This window comes from Eublepharis macularius, chromosome 8 (assembly GCF_028583425.1).
Source record: "Eublepharis macularius isolate TG4126 chromosome 8, MPM_Emac_v1.0, whole genome shotgun sequence".
Lineage (NCBI taxonomy): Eukaryota > Metazoa > Chordata > Lepidosauria > Squamata > Eublepharidae > Eublepharis > Eublepharis macularius.
Genome location: NC_072797.1, coordinates 89,313,814 through 89,329,328, shown reverse-complemented (window position 1 = coordinate 89,329,328; position 15,515 = coordinate 89,313,814). Strand labels below are relative to the sequence as shown.

The 15,515-nt window shown below is 41.0% G+C and overlaps 1 protein-coding gene across 1 annotated transcript; it reads right to left on the bottom strand.

Moving 5' to 3' along the window:
* Positions 1-2,939: 2,939 nt before the first annotated feature.
* ZNF367 (zinc finger protein 367) lies at positions 2,940-9,961 on the bottom strand. Its single transcript, XM_054986216.1, has 5 exons — positions 9,393-9,961; positions 8,126-8,276; positions 6,736-6,855; positions 5,427-5,565; positions 2,940-5,285 (listed from the first exon to the last, which is right to left on the bottom strand). The coding sequence occupies exons 1-5, from the start codon at positions 9,762-9,764 to the stop codon at positions 5,051-5,053; spliced, it is 1,017 nt and encodes a 338-aa protein (XP_054842191.1). The 5' UTR covers positions 9,765-9,961; the 3' UTR covers positions 2,940-5,050.
* Positions 9,962-15,515: the final 5,554 nt, after the last annotated feature.

Here is a 15,515-nt window from a genome sequence, read left to right as displayed (position 1 = left end):
TTTTTGATTCACAAGGAAATTTGATTCCAATGCAGGAAGTATTGGAGCAAGTGGGAAACCAACCTTGGTTAAAGATTATGGGTCTATATAACGTTATGAAACATAGGAGATATAGCGAAATAGTAAATACGGAGGACAAATAAAATCTAAATGGGAGAAAGAGCTAAAATTAACAGATCAGAAGATAAATTAATGAAAGATATAAGGGTAATAAAAATGGAAAAATTTAAAGAATTGGAGATGAAAGTAATATTGAAATGGCATAGGACTCCTTCCCAATTATCCTATATGATCAAGGAAATGAAATCGGATTGTTGGCATTGTAATCGAATAAAAGGCTATTATGATCATTTATGGTGGGAATGCTCTAAAGTAACAGTCTTCTGGCAAATGATATTGGGAAAGGTAAAGGAGCTTCGCGATGTTGGGATAAATTTAAATGGGGAGATCCTATTTATGGGCATCTGGGGGAATAATAAAGTAGAGGAAAACAGACAGCACTTGTTAAAAGCCGTGATTATAGCTGCCCATGCTGTAATAGCGTATGGGTGGAAAGATGCCTCTAAATGGACTTTGGAAAGATGGAATTGGTATCTATATGAATGGATCCAATCAGACATTTTATCAATATTAAAACAGGATAAGACATGGGAAAATAAGACGTTAACGATAAGGAAGAAATGGTCTAGAATACATAAGATGGGTAAGAGGAGGAGAGACCAACCAAATTATATTAATGAAACTCCAAAGAGTGTGCTCATGGTTAAAGATATAAAGCAGATGATTCTTATGGTCGTTCCTTTTGGGGGGGGAGGGGGAAAACAAGCTTGTATTAGATGTACGGATAAATTTATTCTATACGTATATGTACATGAAGTATAGATTGTATGTGGAGGTAATATTAATGCATACATCAGTACAATTTTTTTAAAAATCTAAACTGTTTTAATATTGTGACTTTAAAATATGTAAGGCACTTTGGACACTGTTTTAGGAAAAAACAGAATATAAACAAACACTGGTTCTTTTAAGGTGCCATAAGACTTATTGATTTTTGTTACAACACAGCTATCCCTCTGGCATTACTACCATGGCCAGTCCCTAGCAGTTAATTTCAGGTCAGCTAGCAAATCATTTACAAAAACATGGGATTCCTTTCAAGAATACAGCATCCCAAGAAAGGAGGTCTGGAGCATGCATGCAGAAAGTTGTATGTGGCAAGGCCTTGAGGTGGTAGAACAAACTACACCAGTACCTGTGTGGGATTTCAACTCTGTTCCTTCAGTAATAAAATATCATAGAAACAATCCCAGCAGGAAGAAATGGGTTCCTTGATAGATTTGCAGACTTGGACATTCTGAAGTATTTCAACATGTGACCTTCTATGATACTCCAGTCTGCCTTTCTGCATCTGTGAACCAGGCCTCAGCCCCAGGATTTACATACAAGATACCCATCCAACTGATCCAGGAGTTAGCCGTGTTAGTCTGTAGTAGCAAAATAGTAGAGTCCAGTAGCACTTTTAAGACTAACCAACTTTATAGTATCATAAGCTTGAGAACCATAACTCTGTCACTCAACTGAATGAGCTAAAACCAAGATGGTTTAAGCTTGGTGCTTCCTGTGCCCTCGCACCCAAATTTCATAACTTCTAAGCATCTGGAGATGGAAAGGGGGGGGCGGATTATAATTGTAGGGACACTATGGATCTCTATATCATACTTCTGTTAGGAAAGGTAAGTAGGCCATTTGGTGATGCATACATGTGTAAAAGTAAAATGGTCAATCCCTGTGCACAAAAGCAATCAAATCCCAGATGAGGTCTATACACATTTAGTAAACTATCAGCTTTGTGTATTTTTGCATAGCTAGGAACTTAGCCAAAAGAGGAAAAAAACACTTTTAAAAATATTGAGGGGAAAAGGCAGTGAGGGGTAGTGAGCCTATGAAGTACCATGTAATTAAGGAGGGAAGGCGTTTGGGGTGGATTGTGATTTCTCACAGGACCCAGCTTGTACACCTTATTTCTGAAGCCTTCAGGTAGATAGCACAGGCACACAGTTAACATGTCTAATATTTCATGCTCTGACCTAACAAGAATATAGTGGGTAGTACCAAAGGAAACACTTGAAGACCTGCACTTCTGCATGACTGTGGTTAGGAAGACCTCTCTATTTCTGCACGTCTGTGCATCGTTTGTTAAATCTCTTGAATTACCATCATAGATCAAACATCAAATCAAATCAATCAGATCAAATGCTTTTGTACATTGCCAAACTGAGTTAGCAGAAGACCTCCAGCCACAAAAGCTTTTCCTTGACAACATAGAATACATTTATTGCTCTTCCTCTAGTATTTTCAGGCCCTTACAGGTTTTTCCTCCCTTTCTTGAGAGATGATGGTATTATCAACATCTTGTTCTGTGAATGCACTTATGAAATTACTGCAGCAATTTACACACATTTCCCCAATTTACTATTACATGCTAGATTCTGCATATACAAGAAGCATGATCATTGTTCCTGTTTGGAATGGTAGCAGTTTTCATTGCAAGCAAAACATAGATTTCGGTGGTTCAACATATCTGCACAGGATTACTTGTCTAGCTAGGAAGACAAATTATGCCTTCTGAGATGAAACACTGCTTAAGGAGTTCACTACAAACCCAAGTAATTCACTATAAAGCGTGTAATCAAGAACTATGATTTGGCGTTGTATTAGAACCAAGCCAGCCATGCCTTTGTTTCTAAAAACTGACCTTTGATCTACATCTGTGTTACATAGACTGCTTCTCCTTATCCTCTGTATCAAAGTGAGCTACACCCTGATGTCTTTGATGCACACACACACAAACAAGGCTACTAGGCATATAGCAGTACACCTGATGATCTGTAGGTTACAATGTAAATGTCAGCACCACAAAGACAAAAGGTTCAGGCAACTTTTTATTCAAAGCTTATTCAAATGACAGCATTTCAAATCATGCTTAAAACTACAGCTTAATCATATGAAGCATACAATTCTTGAACCACCATTTTTTTAAAGCCAACATTTTTAAAGCCACAAATTTAATTTATTTTGCTTGGAGATTTTCCAAAGATGTATTTTATACACAACTGGTTAAGCAGCTTGACCTTGCCTATAAACAGGCAGAATTTAACAAGTTTTGATTAACTACATGTTTTCAGTATGCATTCAGTGTAAATATTTGATACTGACAAGGGGAAGAAGTTTGTGCATTCCGATATAGAATCAGGGCCTGTTTGCATAACTGGTGATATATTCATAAGTTTTTCTACAAGAGTCTGAATTGGAGTGCAAATGTCTTTCCCTGCTAAGTCAACTCCAGGAACAGCATCACAGTTGATGCTTACAGGTTCTCAACCTGTTTTACTAAGGATACTTGTACATGGATATGCATCTACAAGCCCAAATTGAAGTGCTTTGCTTGAAAGATGTAGAGGAGCTAGAAAGGTTTAGAAGTAGTCAGCAAAGCCAAGAAGGGACAATTCTAAGATTCAGTTCCACTAAAGTTTACTACCTTCCCTCTATAGCCTTTGCTTACATTAACTGAACTCTAAAGACATATCATGTCAACAGCTAAGATAGCAATCTGAATTTTCATCTTGCAAACTTGCTGTTCATATTTATTTTTATTGTGATGCATTCTAAGCCCAATATCAGTTTGAATCACAGAAGTGGAAGATTAGTTGGTCATGAATCTCACACTTCATACGCTTATGCTAGTAGCCCCCCTTCCCATCTCCTAAAAACTGCAAGTATTTGAATTTTCTGTCTATTATGCACGTCTACTCATTTTGTTCACACAAAAACAATCTAGCAAGGCAAAAGCCTGGCCTATGATAAGTTATTTAAAATCACTAACAGTGTGTTCTGCTAAAACTTTATTTTCCTTTTGGTGCTCAAAAGCACTAAGCAATATTCTATTTTTATTTTGGGGGGAAAATACTACACCACACATCTCACACTTGCAACTACTGCTGGAAGCCTATTTTCCTAGTTGTATAGCCAATACTTTTTTTGCAGCTTTCTGAACTACAGTTAGTGAACACAAACTTGGTATGAAATTTTGAAATAAAGCAATAAGGTGGCGCTATGCAAGAAAAGATTTGCAAGGAAGTTTTAAAGCAGTACTTTTAGTGTTTGCTAATAAGTCTTAGAAAATATTTTACTATAAACCAACACTAGCCTGCAAATACCCCTGTTAACAAAATACAAATGTCATTGTTACAGGGTCTGTGAAACCTGAAAAAAATCCACATCTTCTGTGATGTTACCATGATGCCTAGAATTTGCAAGACTAAATCACTAAGTTATAGGCAAATCCAATAATGTGCAAATGTTCCCAACATTCTGTAAGGAACAAGAAGTGCTACTCAACCAAGAGACTGCTGAGATCTCAGTACACATCAGTAAAGTCAGCCTCGGTATCAGCACTCACAGTAAAGATCCTGAATACCACATCACCTGTTTCTTCTGTGTTACAAAGTTAAGACAGCAATTCTAGCACTCTTTACAGTGTGGCTAGAAAAAAGTATTGATGTTTGAAAATCATGGTCACTGCTTATGCCCACCTTAAATAGCGTCTCAACTATTTTCTTTCAATAGGGGTACCATTATTCTAAAGTGATGAATTCAGAAAGTGCTTCCTGTGACTACTGCATCAAAGAAAGACTGGCATCCTGATTTAAACACTGTTACATGGAAGAAAGTCCTACTGAATGCACAGTAGCTTACTTCCATGTAATTGTGATTAGCAGCACAGCCCTAACCTTGCAATTCTAGCATTCCATAATACAAGAGTTTATCACGCAGTCTATTTACAAAATACTTAAAAAAGCTTTATCTGACTTTACCTTACAAAAAAAGTGCAATTCTCTTACCCCGTCTTCTTGGGGCAACAACATTCTTCATGAATTCTACAGAATAGCAGCCTATGAAAGCAAATAAGGTGCTTAGCTTATGCCCAGGAGCTAACTGGTTTAAGTACCAAATTGCAGAATGTTTATCAACAGGTTCAGTTTTTCTACTACTGTCGTAGTGGAGCTCCATCCAGGTTTGCAAGCTCAATGAGTGCTAGTGCCCCATGCAAACGTTCACGCTGTTCCTGAAGGCGGCTACAGGCAGCTGAATGGGTAGTACTCTTTTCCTCCTCATCTTCATCAGACTGAAGATACTCCATGGGATCTTGCTGCTCCTGATCAGGCTTATGAGTAGCTTTGCTTTTCAATGTAGGAGTACGCTGCTCTCTCATCTCCCAGTATCTGTAAGGATGAAACTAAACATTAGACATTGTCACTGCAGACTTGTGTCCAGTTAGTTTAATTACATGGAAAATCCTCATAAGAAACTAGGGAAAGACAACTCAGAAGGGACAATGAACAGAAAGCCATTCATCCACTTACTTTGCCAGCCATTCAGCAACAGCTTTATTATCTGCTGTTTGTTTTTTATTCAATCCGTCCGTAGGTTCCTCTCTCTTCAGCCTTGCATACGGATGCTTGGCACAGTGACGGTTTGCATGAGTGAATCTGCTTACACATCCTTATTAAAAGAAGAAAAAAACCTACTCAGTGCCAAGATGAAGGTTTTTACATGCGCTATCAAATGTAACATTTTTGTATTTAGTCTTTTAAAGAAAAGATTAGTAGGCCTGGCAATCAAAGTTACCATGGTTTTACAAAATCCAGCCACCAATTTAGGATTATGTAAGATAGCTTTTTAAAATTTCCCTTGTATATTCAACCCAACCCACCACCATGTAACTTCCAATTTACCTAGCTGTGTAGGGTAGTTTCCTATAGCCACACACTCACTGATCGTCAACTTATTGCTTCCCCACCTTCCCCCCCCCCCCAAGCCATGCATCCTGCATGGTGCCTGTTACTCAAAAAAACAAGGCATGCATACATTTGCAGAAACAGCCCAAACTATGGAGAAGGTGATACCTTGTCCTGAGTTTCATTTGTATCAGAGTTCACCCAAAATAAACCACAGAATCTCTTTTCAGTACTAGGACTGAGTCCTAGAGTGTACCTCTAAACACGCAGAATTTTTTTTTTCCTTCCAGAGAATTAAACAAAGATTCAGACTGACGGGGCATATAGCATATGCTCACTTCTGAATTAACACTGTCCCCACCTCCTTTACCAAAAATAATGTGTATTCTGCAGATACTATTATTCCCCATGAAACTCCTCCTAATCCTCAACTTCTAATTGTTCCTTACAAAAAATGTTTCATCACACCCAATTATCTACCTTCCCTAGCAAATTCTCCATCCTTCATCCCCACCCAGAACTGCATTGTGCCAGAAATCCAACAGGGATCTAAAACTATTCTGCAAAAAATAATTCAACATTCCTTCCAAACTTCTGTCTTTTCAGTTGCTCATCCGCAACTGATCCTGGTGAGGTTTCACTGATAAGTGTGTTAAAAGATGTGAAATTAAAAATTTTCAAAATACATCCTTCTACTTTTGAAAGTTTGGTGCATGTTTCAGCTAAAGTAAAACAGATTCTTTCCTCCGCATTTCAACTGAGGAATAAAGCTTATGTTCAAAAAGCAGTGAAAACAATAGGACTCTACTTTGGTTTTGTTGGCAAGACCACATATATGTTTTCTTTCTTCTTTTCCAAGTTATCATCTCCTCCAAAAAAACATTACATACCTCAGACAGTATTCACAGGATTTTCTATGAACAAAAAAACTCACCATTTTCTGAACAGACAAAAGGTTTTTCTCCTGTATGGAGACGTTGGTGAGTTTTAAGTTGCCCACTCTGAACAAAGGCTTTCCCACACTCCGGGTAGTCACACAAATAAGGCCTTTCACCTGGGGAAAAAAGGTGAATAATTATTCTCACTTTGAAGTTTTACAAGGAGCCTCTGTAGGGAAATTAAGCTTGTTTTGGAACTGTGCCATTCTTACCCATATTGTTATGCTATTCTCAAATTTGAGGAACTATGGGCAGAATTCAGCTAGTTTTTCTGCTTCTGAAAAAGGAGGTGTCTCCTTTGACCACTTACGTTGGAGAACATGATACCGGCATGTACAAAAGTCACATGGGACAGGGACTGTAGTATGGGAAGGGCATTGAGAGAAAAAATTGGCTGGATCCAATCTTCTGTTTAGGTACTATGCGAGGATGCTAAATAAACTCAGATTAGAAGCAACGTAACCAATATGATTTGGATCCAAAACTGTTCCTGCAAAACAAAAAGGTGTGTCTGATTTTTGACTCACTCTTCCTGCTGTACCTTTGTGTATCTCATGTTATTCTATTTGTCTCCTGACCCTTGGGAACAGCATTTTCTGGCAAGAGGGGTTAGCTGCTGCAGGAAAGTCATATTTTGCAACTAAAGCAGTGACAGATTTAAAATGTATAGCAGTTCACTGGAAAATTCCCCTAGCTAGCTGTGAGATACTATAGCAGGCATATATCCCCAAAGATTCATGCAATATTGAAATATTATATTCCTTTGCAGACCTCCTTAATGCTACTCAAAAGCAACGGACAATCCAGTGCAAGCAAATCATGATCTCTGGTTTCATGGAAAGAAGGTTAAGCAAGAACTTATTCATTAAGCTAAGAATGTTTTTAACATTGGCCATCATTACAAGGAACAAAGGTGTCTTTGCTCAGCTGTTTTCCACATTCTTGCTCCCTAGAGATTAAGTATGTTTGTTTTTTATAGTGAAAACAATGGCGTTTAGAACCGTTTGTGTCTGGAACATAAGCAACAAGTAAGAACTTCAGAATAACTTGTTGCTGTCCTCCACCATTCATGAAAAAGCAGAATCCAAACGCTAAGAAAATCTTTATTTTCTTAAGGAAAGAGAATGTGGATGGTGCAAGCTTTAATTTCCTTAAGTTAATGAATACTTCTCATTGCCTTCAGAAGGCTTTTTAGTGCTCCAAGTGGTTCTAAAAGGTGATTCTGTGCCAGCCTAAGATCTCATTAATGCGATGCACAGAAAACACGAAGAAAAATATTTAGTTACTGAAGGTACTAAACAAATATTTTGGTTTTCTCCAGGGGGTTGAAATAAGCCCTGATTTCAGGGGCTTGAAATCAGTTTTATTCCTTGACACTCCACTTACCAGTATGAGTCCTTCTATGTGCCTGTAAAGATTTCTCTCGTGGGAAAACTCTGTTACACACATTACAGCGAATTCTACTAGAAGAATGCTCTCCTTCACTTATTAGATCTCGGACAGTGTCTGCTCTTGGCCGGCCTCTTCTTATCCCATCCTAGTAAGTTAATACACATGATCAAGAATATACACTCATCAAATAACTGTCATGGGGGAAGGGCAATTAGTTTTCACGCTTTTGTAAAAATAGGGTCCAGTGAAACGTAGAAGCAGTTGAGTTTAAGATGGGCATTATAAACTTAGATATTCTGGAACTAAACAAAGATGGGGTGAAGAAGAGCAAATAGCAGGCAGCACAGCCAGACATTAGCTGGGGCCCACACACTGATAAGGAACCTACTACTAACCAGATTCTACCCTACCCCACATCATTGCTTCATGGGCAGCAGTGAAAAAGAGCAGCAGCAATAAGACGACTGAATTTGGTGTAATACACAGGAAAAAAATACTGTTCTGTGGCCGGTTGGTGCAATTACATAAAGTGTGACTCAAAATTTGTACAATCTTAAATGACACCACCTTTGAAATTTGTATTTCTGACACATGTAGAGATCTACTATACTTCTTGTTGCACCAGATGTTTTTAAAAGACACTTTTACAGGAAGTTCCACCGGCTCAGCACTTGTTTGTCCAAAATACCTCCAAAAAAGTTAAGTTTTCAATTTTGAAAACTTGATACTCCTGCTTTTTATGCTGCCATTAAGGCAAGAAGGCTGCCACCGTGGAAACCAAACATATATACATAAAGAGGCCCAGCATGAGCATCCTTTAACACCACCGGAGTGCCAGGGCTTCAGCATTTACTCGGTTTACAAAGGCATGAGACACAAAGTCACTAAACTGACGGAGAGGGGGAACGAACAACGCGTGCGCTGGGACTACCTGTCTAGTCGCGCGCTCATACTGTGCCTAACGGCGAAAGGGCGCGCGCGCGAACAAGCTCTGGCTTGCCGCCGACACGAAAAAAAAATCGGGTTTTGGCGCGCGGAGGTGTCGTCATTTAGAGAGTGAATCACTCACGGAAATGACTTAACTTTAAACCTCGGGAGATTCGAGTAGAGGTTGAGGGTGGGGGCCTAGTCCGAAAGCTCTTTAAAAGAACCGTTTCCCTCAACGGTCGCGGGCCGCGCTCGGTCGCGCAGTTTCCTAATCGTCCGCTGCCACTGGTAACCTTCCCCCCTGGGCCTTCCCCCCGTCTCCAAAGACACTCACCCTCAGGTGCCCGCTGTTCCCAATGCCGCTGTCCGGACTGCCGGCTTCTTCGTCGTCTGCGCACGAGCGGCCAACCGCGTCTCGCGCCCCGTGGCTGTTCCCAGCGCCTCCCTCGCGGAGAGGCTGCGCCGCGGCCGGCGGAGGGCTGAGGGTGACGTTATGCGCGTTCTCTCCCCATCGCCAGGGGTAGACCATAAAGTCGCTGAAGCCCGGGCTGGTAGGGATGGGCGGGGGCGGTAGAGCTCGGCTGGGCTCCTCGCCGCCTCCGCGAGGCGGCTTGACAGGGGTGGTTTTGATGACGGAGACCAGAACACGCTTCGGGGAGTCCCCTGCAAGCAAGATCACTGGAGCGGGGCCCGGCCGCTCAGACATCCTGCGCCAGAACTCGCCCCCCCTGCGAAGCCGCTCCGGCGCTGCCTCTCCCGAGGGACCGGCAGGGAAGCCTCAAACTCGCATTAGTGGGAAGCCGCAAAAAGCTTTCGCGGGGATGGAGGCCGGCAGACCTCCGCGCTTCGACTCCCAGACGGTGAGCAGCTGCGGCCTCTCCTGCAGGATGGTAAGCGGCAGCCGCCCCGACTCCACCGACTTTCCCGCGTTACATTTCGCGCCTGGGCGGAACCAATCACAAAGTCGGGCTGAAGTGCCAGGAGAGTGACGGCAGCTATAGCCAATGATCAGGTAAAAAACTGGCCCTCCCCTTCAGTTCAAAGGCGGGCAGCCGACAAAAAGAATGGGCTGGGCTGGACCTGCCCGCGCTCGGCCACCGCCATTGGTTCACGTACTGTAACAGCAGCCAACAGAATTCGAAAGTTCGGAGGGAAGGCGGGCGGCCGGCATCCATCTCCCAAGGTCCGCCTCCCGCTTCTGTGAGAGATTCGAGTTGGTCCGGAAAGAGGCGGGCTCGGTTGCTGGCGGTTAAATAGGCATTAAACATGGTCGGGAGGAGGCGGGGCTGATGGAAATGTTTGGCGCGTTCTTCAGCCTCCTGACCAATCCCCACTGTCAAACCAGCTTCCTGGGAGCTCTCTGCACCACACATGGCCACCGCTTATCATGTGACATGTTTAAAGAGCAAGGGCCGGTGGGTGAGGAATATAATAAATCTGAGGTCTCCAAACCCTTCCCATTATGAGGATAAGGAACTCACCGATTCACTGGAGTGTTGAGTTCCTAATTAGTAAAGATGCTATATAGTGCTTGCTGTATCTTTCAGTTTTTTGCCTTTCCCTCCAGCGTTTTTTCCCTCTACTACAGATGTCCCCAGTGTGGCATCCGCCAACTTTCCTGTTGCCCACCAAGTGTTTGTAGGAAGGGGGCGGGGGTTTGCCCAGCAGGGCTTCTGATTGGCCACTGGAGATCTGGTGGGCTGTGCAGTTTTTTAAAAAAATGTTGCTTCAGCAGCAGCTGCTGTTACAGCGCAAGGATCTTCACTGTGTAATTGAAGAAGGTAAAGTGTGTGTAAAGGAGAAAAACATTTTTAAGCAATGTTTATTTTAAAAGGCATCTCAGAGACTTCTGTATGAATGCTGAACAATTACTATTACAATTATACATGACATCACTCCTTGACATTTTGTGGTTGGTTTGGACTCCTGCAGCAGCCATCATGTTATTGTACCCGTGTTAGAATTTCAATGGTGGAGATGCTCAAAAAGGTCAGGGACCCCGCTTTACAAGGCGGGAACAGTGCTGCTACAGCTCTTTTAATAATTAATAATACGTATTAAAATATTAATTTTTAATGCTGGTAACCAACCTCTTGCAAAGTTTATGTTATAAGGAAGTTGCTATAACATATTTCGTTAAAATAGGCCGTTGTTAAATAGCCAATGAGATCAATAAATGATAATGGGATATAAGTGAAGAAAAAAAAAACTTATGAGCAGCAAAAACCCAGTGCTGTGCTAGATTAACTTCTGGGCTAGTTCTGATCCATGTTTTGAATGTAAAATGATTTGGAGGCATAATACAAGCCATAGATTTTGGTTCAGAAAGGACACCAAACTGTGGTTTGTTTCAAAAACACATTCTTCATTTCCCAAACTGGAGAGGAGGGAGAGAAGGGAGGCAGAATGTAGGAGTCACAGTACTTCTAAACCAGATTCTCATAATGGCAAATGATGTTTTGATGTTACATTTGAATAAAGCCATCTTTTTCGAGCGATGGCCTGGTTATACAGCCCAGGATTGCCTGGTTTTGCCACTATGGAGCAACAATGTTGGGGGGGGGGGGGAACGGTTGCTTGCATGAAATCAATTCTGGAGAAAACTACTGTAGGAATTGTGGGAAATTCTATAATAAAACCATAGTGTTTCCAGTGATTCCTAAAACTGTTAGACATCACTTTTGTCCCCTCCCCCAGAAGTGAGGTTATGTACAACATTGACCTCTCCATGTCCAGGCCCCTCCATCTCTTGCCAGGTGCCAGCAATTGGCTGGCAATCCTAATACATCTTGAGGAAATTGATTGTTATGCCTGCAATCCCGAGTCCAAGGGAAAGGTGACCATCCCTGCAGGCCTGGGCACAGTAGTGATGACCCTAGCAGACCTAACAGCCATGATATACCCTGATATCACCACTATCACAGAGAAGTCCATGGACTGGCTGTGCGAGCATGCCATTTTGACCCCCAAGAACGACAAGACTGCCTGAAACACTACTTAACTCCCTCAAAGGGGCAGAATTGGAGTACAGATCTGTGGACTTGGTGGTGCAAATGGATGACATGGTCCACTACCCCAAGGAGTTCCTCAACATGCTCAATCCTCCTGGCTTCCCAGCCCACAAGCTTTTCCTCAAAGTGGGGGCTCCAGTGATGGTGCTCTGGAACCTCAACCCACCCAAACTCTGCAATGGCACCAGACTCTGAGAAATCAGCTGATTCTATTAGGTAGCTGATTATGCAGTTTATTTCCATTTTTATGTGTTACTATTATTAGTTTCCTTAACAACCTTACGCACTTGCTTCACAAGATTAACCAAGTTTACTTATAACCAAATGCTATTGATCTCAATGGAATTTACTTTCAGGAATATATACTGATTGCAGTCTTAAAGAGACAGTAGTTGAAGAAGAATGTTCTATAGAATCTACGCCTCCATACCAACTGTTCTATGTGACATTGGCTGTTCATAAACATTTACTACAATTTTTCTTAATCCGTCTTATAAAATAAGCATTTTCAAAAATATGTAGGATGCTGGTCCACTAGAACAACATTCACAGGAAAAAACAAAACCTTTATTAGGACCAACCAAAATTCATAATGTGGTATGTGAATATTTGAGAAAGGGATTGCTTGTTCTAAAACTAAAAAGGCAGTTTCTGTGTTTCTGGGAGACAACTTCATATTAACACCTGTCTGTAGTTTACTTGTTTTCTTTATGGCAGAAGCTCTTGAAGACAGGTTAGTTTTCAGTCCTCCGGAAAAATGAGTTGCTGGAGGATTGAAAACTAGAAAATAGGATTGCCAACTGTGGGTTGGGAATTTTCTGAAGATTTGGGGATAAAGCCTGGGGAGGGAGTTCACTGGAGATGCGATACCATAGAATCTGCTCTCTGAGGCTGCCATTTCTTCAAGGGAAAATGATCTTCATAGTCTGGAGATCAGTAGTAATTATGGGAGATCTCCAGGCCCCTTCTGTATTCTGCGAAACAAACAGGGTGAAACCCATGGGAAGAAAAACAGCTCAATATAAACCCATTTCTATCCAATTATATTCTAAAGTGCAAGTGCTACTTATTTCATATGCATATATCACACAAAAATATCCACAGTTCATAATATACAGCTCATGAAGAACAGTGCACTCTACATATTTCTACAATGCTAACAGTCAAAGTTAATTAAATGTGCAAAGTTGGTAAAACACAACACACATCTGGGAGCAATAAAATGTTTTTCTTTTTGTAAAACGTCCTTATAGTTGTGTCTTTCTTTTCATGATTCTCAAATTCCTCTGCGAGTAAAGGAACCGACGTAGCGAGGCTGATGGAAAAGTCCTCTTCACACCCAATCTGGGGCCAGCTACTCTCCACAGATTTCGTACTTGCTTCCTCAGGAGCATGCTCTCTATTGCAAATACACATTCATCAAGTACACTAATCATACCATAAATCATGTAACTTACCCCTCCTGCTGCCATACTTACACATCACACAGGAAGAGTAATCACAAGATAAACATCCCGGATCATGGCGGTGGTATATTCTAATAGATGCAGAGAAGTTAGCCGTGTTAGTCTGTGGTAGCAAAATCAAAAAGAGTCCAGTAGCACCTTTAAGACTAACCAATTTTATTTTAGCATAAGCTTTCGAGAATCAAGTTCTCTTCGTCAGATGCATGATACAGAGACTGGACAAACATAGAAGAGCGAAGGGAAGAGGCAATTAGGGGGGGAGGGGGAGGGAGCAACTGGAATTCATATGCAAATTTGACTCTGTCAAGCTGGGACTGAATAGGGACTATGAATGGTTATCACATTACCACAGGTAACAGATTTCCTTTACAGAGGTGGGGTCTGGGGGAGCTCAGTGGTACCTGGCGTGGGCTTTCGGGAACCACAGATCTCTTTGTCAGATGCATCTGGCAGGGAGAGCTGTGGTTATCGAAGGCCCATACTGCATTGGAATTGGATGGTCTAGCTGTTTGGCTTCTACAAACTAACAGGGCAAACTCCTTTGAAGCCAACTGATACACACACCAAAAGGAGATGTTTACATATACTAGCAAAGGAATGTTTTGATTGCTCCCTCCCCCTCCCCCCCAATTGCCTCTTCCCTCTGCTCTTCTGTGTTTGTCCAGTCTCTGTATCATGCATCTGACGAAGAGAACTTGATTCTCGAAAGCTTATGCTAAAATAAAATTGGTTAGTCTTAAAGGTACTACTGGACTCTTTTTGAGTATATTCTAATGCGCGCCAAATGATCTCCACACCCTCTTCAAATACAAAGCTGGTTAATTAGTGACAAGCCACTTAAAGAGACATATCCATTTTAACAGTGAGGTCACAAATATAAGCCTATTCATAGCCAACAACTTAAAGACCGTTTGCTGTTTAAGCCCCTTGGTCTGACTGAATCAAGTTTGAATATCCAAAAAGCTTCCCTACGGAGAAGCTGCGTTTGCCCGGACTCGCAGATATTTTTCACCACTTCTAAGATTATGACCTTAAAGGCATTATCTAAATGCCCTTTCTCTTTAAAATGTAATGTTAAAGGCGCCTCCTGAACGTTGTTCCGAATCCTTGAAACATGTTCCAGGATCCGCACCCTGAGAGGTCTCAAAGTACAGCCGACATAAAGTAATTTGCACAGACATTCCAACGCATAAATTACACCTTTAGTTTGACAGTTGGCAAAATGGTCAAATGTCAATCTATTTTCCTGGGCCTAAAGGGCCTAGAAGGTCTTGCTTGTGACTCAACATGCTTAAGGATGGCCTAATAAAGTTGTTTCAGGGGTAGGAATCCATACTGGGCCCAGGCAAGACAACGTACCTAATTATTTTATAGGCTGAACCTAGCCTAATTACTTATGGTTATCGTGAGGCCTCATTTAACCTTTTCCTTGTGTTAGGCTAACAGAAAACAATAGTGATATATAGAAATTTAAATTTCAGTTTATTTTTTATTTTAATCAAAACAATATATAGATATACACAGCTAAATTTACTGGCTCTGCACAAATTTCTAATTTTGAACTTGTGGTACTTATTACATTATACTAAACTGATACTGGTGGCCTCATATCTGTGGAGGGTACTTCTTGCGTTAGAATTCCAACCCTGGGATGTCTTCAATGGCTTTTATAATATACTTACACTGTCTTTATAATACTATTATTATTTCATCTCAAAAAGTTTTGCTCTAGAAAATGGAAATCAACTGAATAACAGGTACCCTATGTTCCCTTTTTTATTCTTTAAATATATTTTTAATTATGTTTTTAAATTAAAAAACCAAAGACCAGCTAGAATTGTTCAAGCAGGCATTTTTAAAGGTAATATGACTATAGTATAATAGAATGGTTCAAGAATGGAGCAGAACTGTAGTCTGCCACTTAAAAATGTGTTTGTGTTATTATCTTACATTTTATTGCATTACCTTACTGAATAGTTT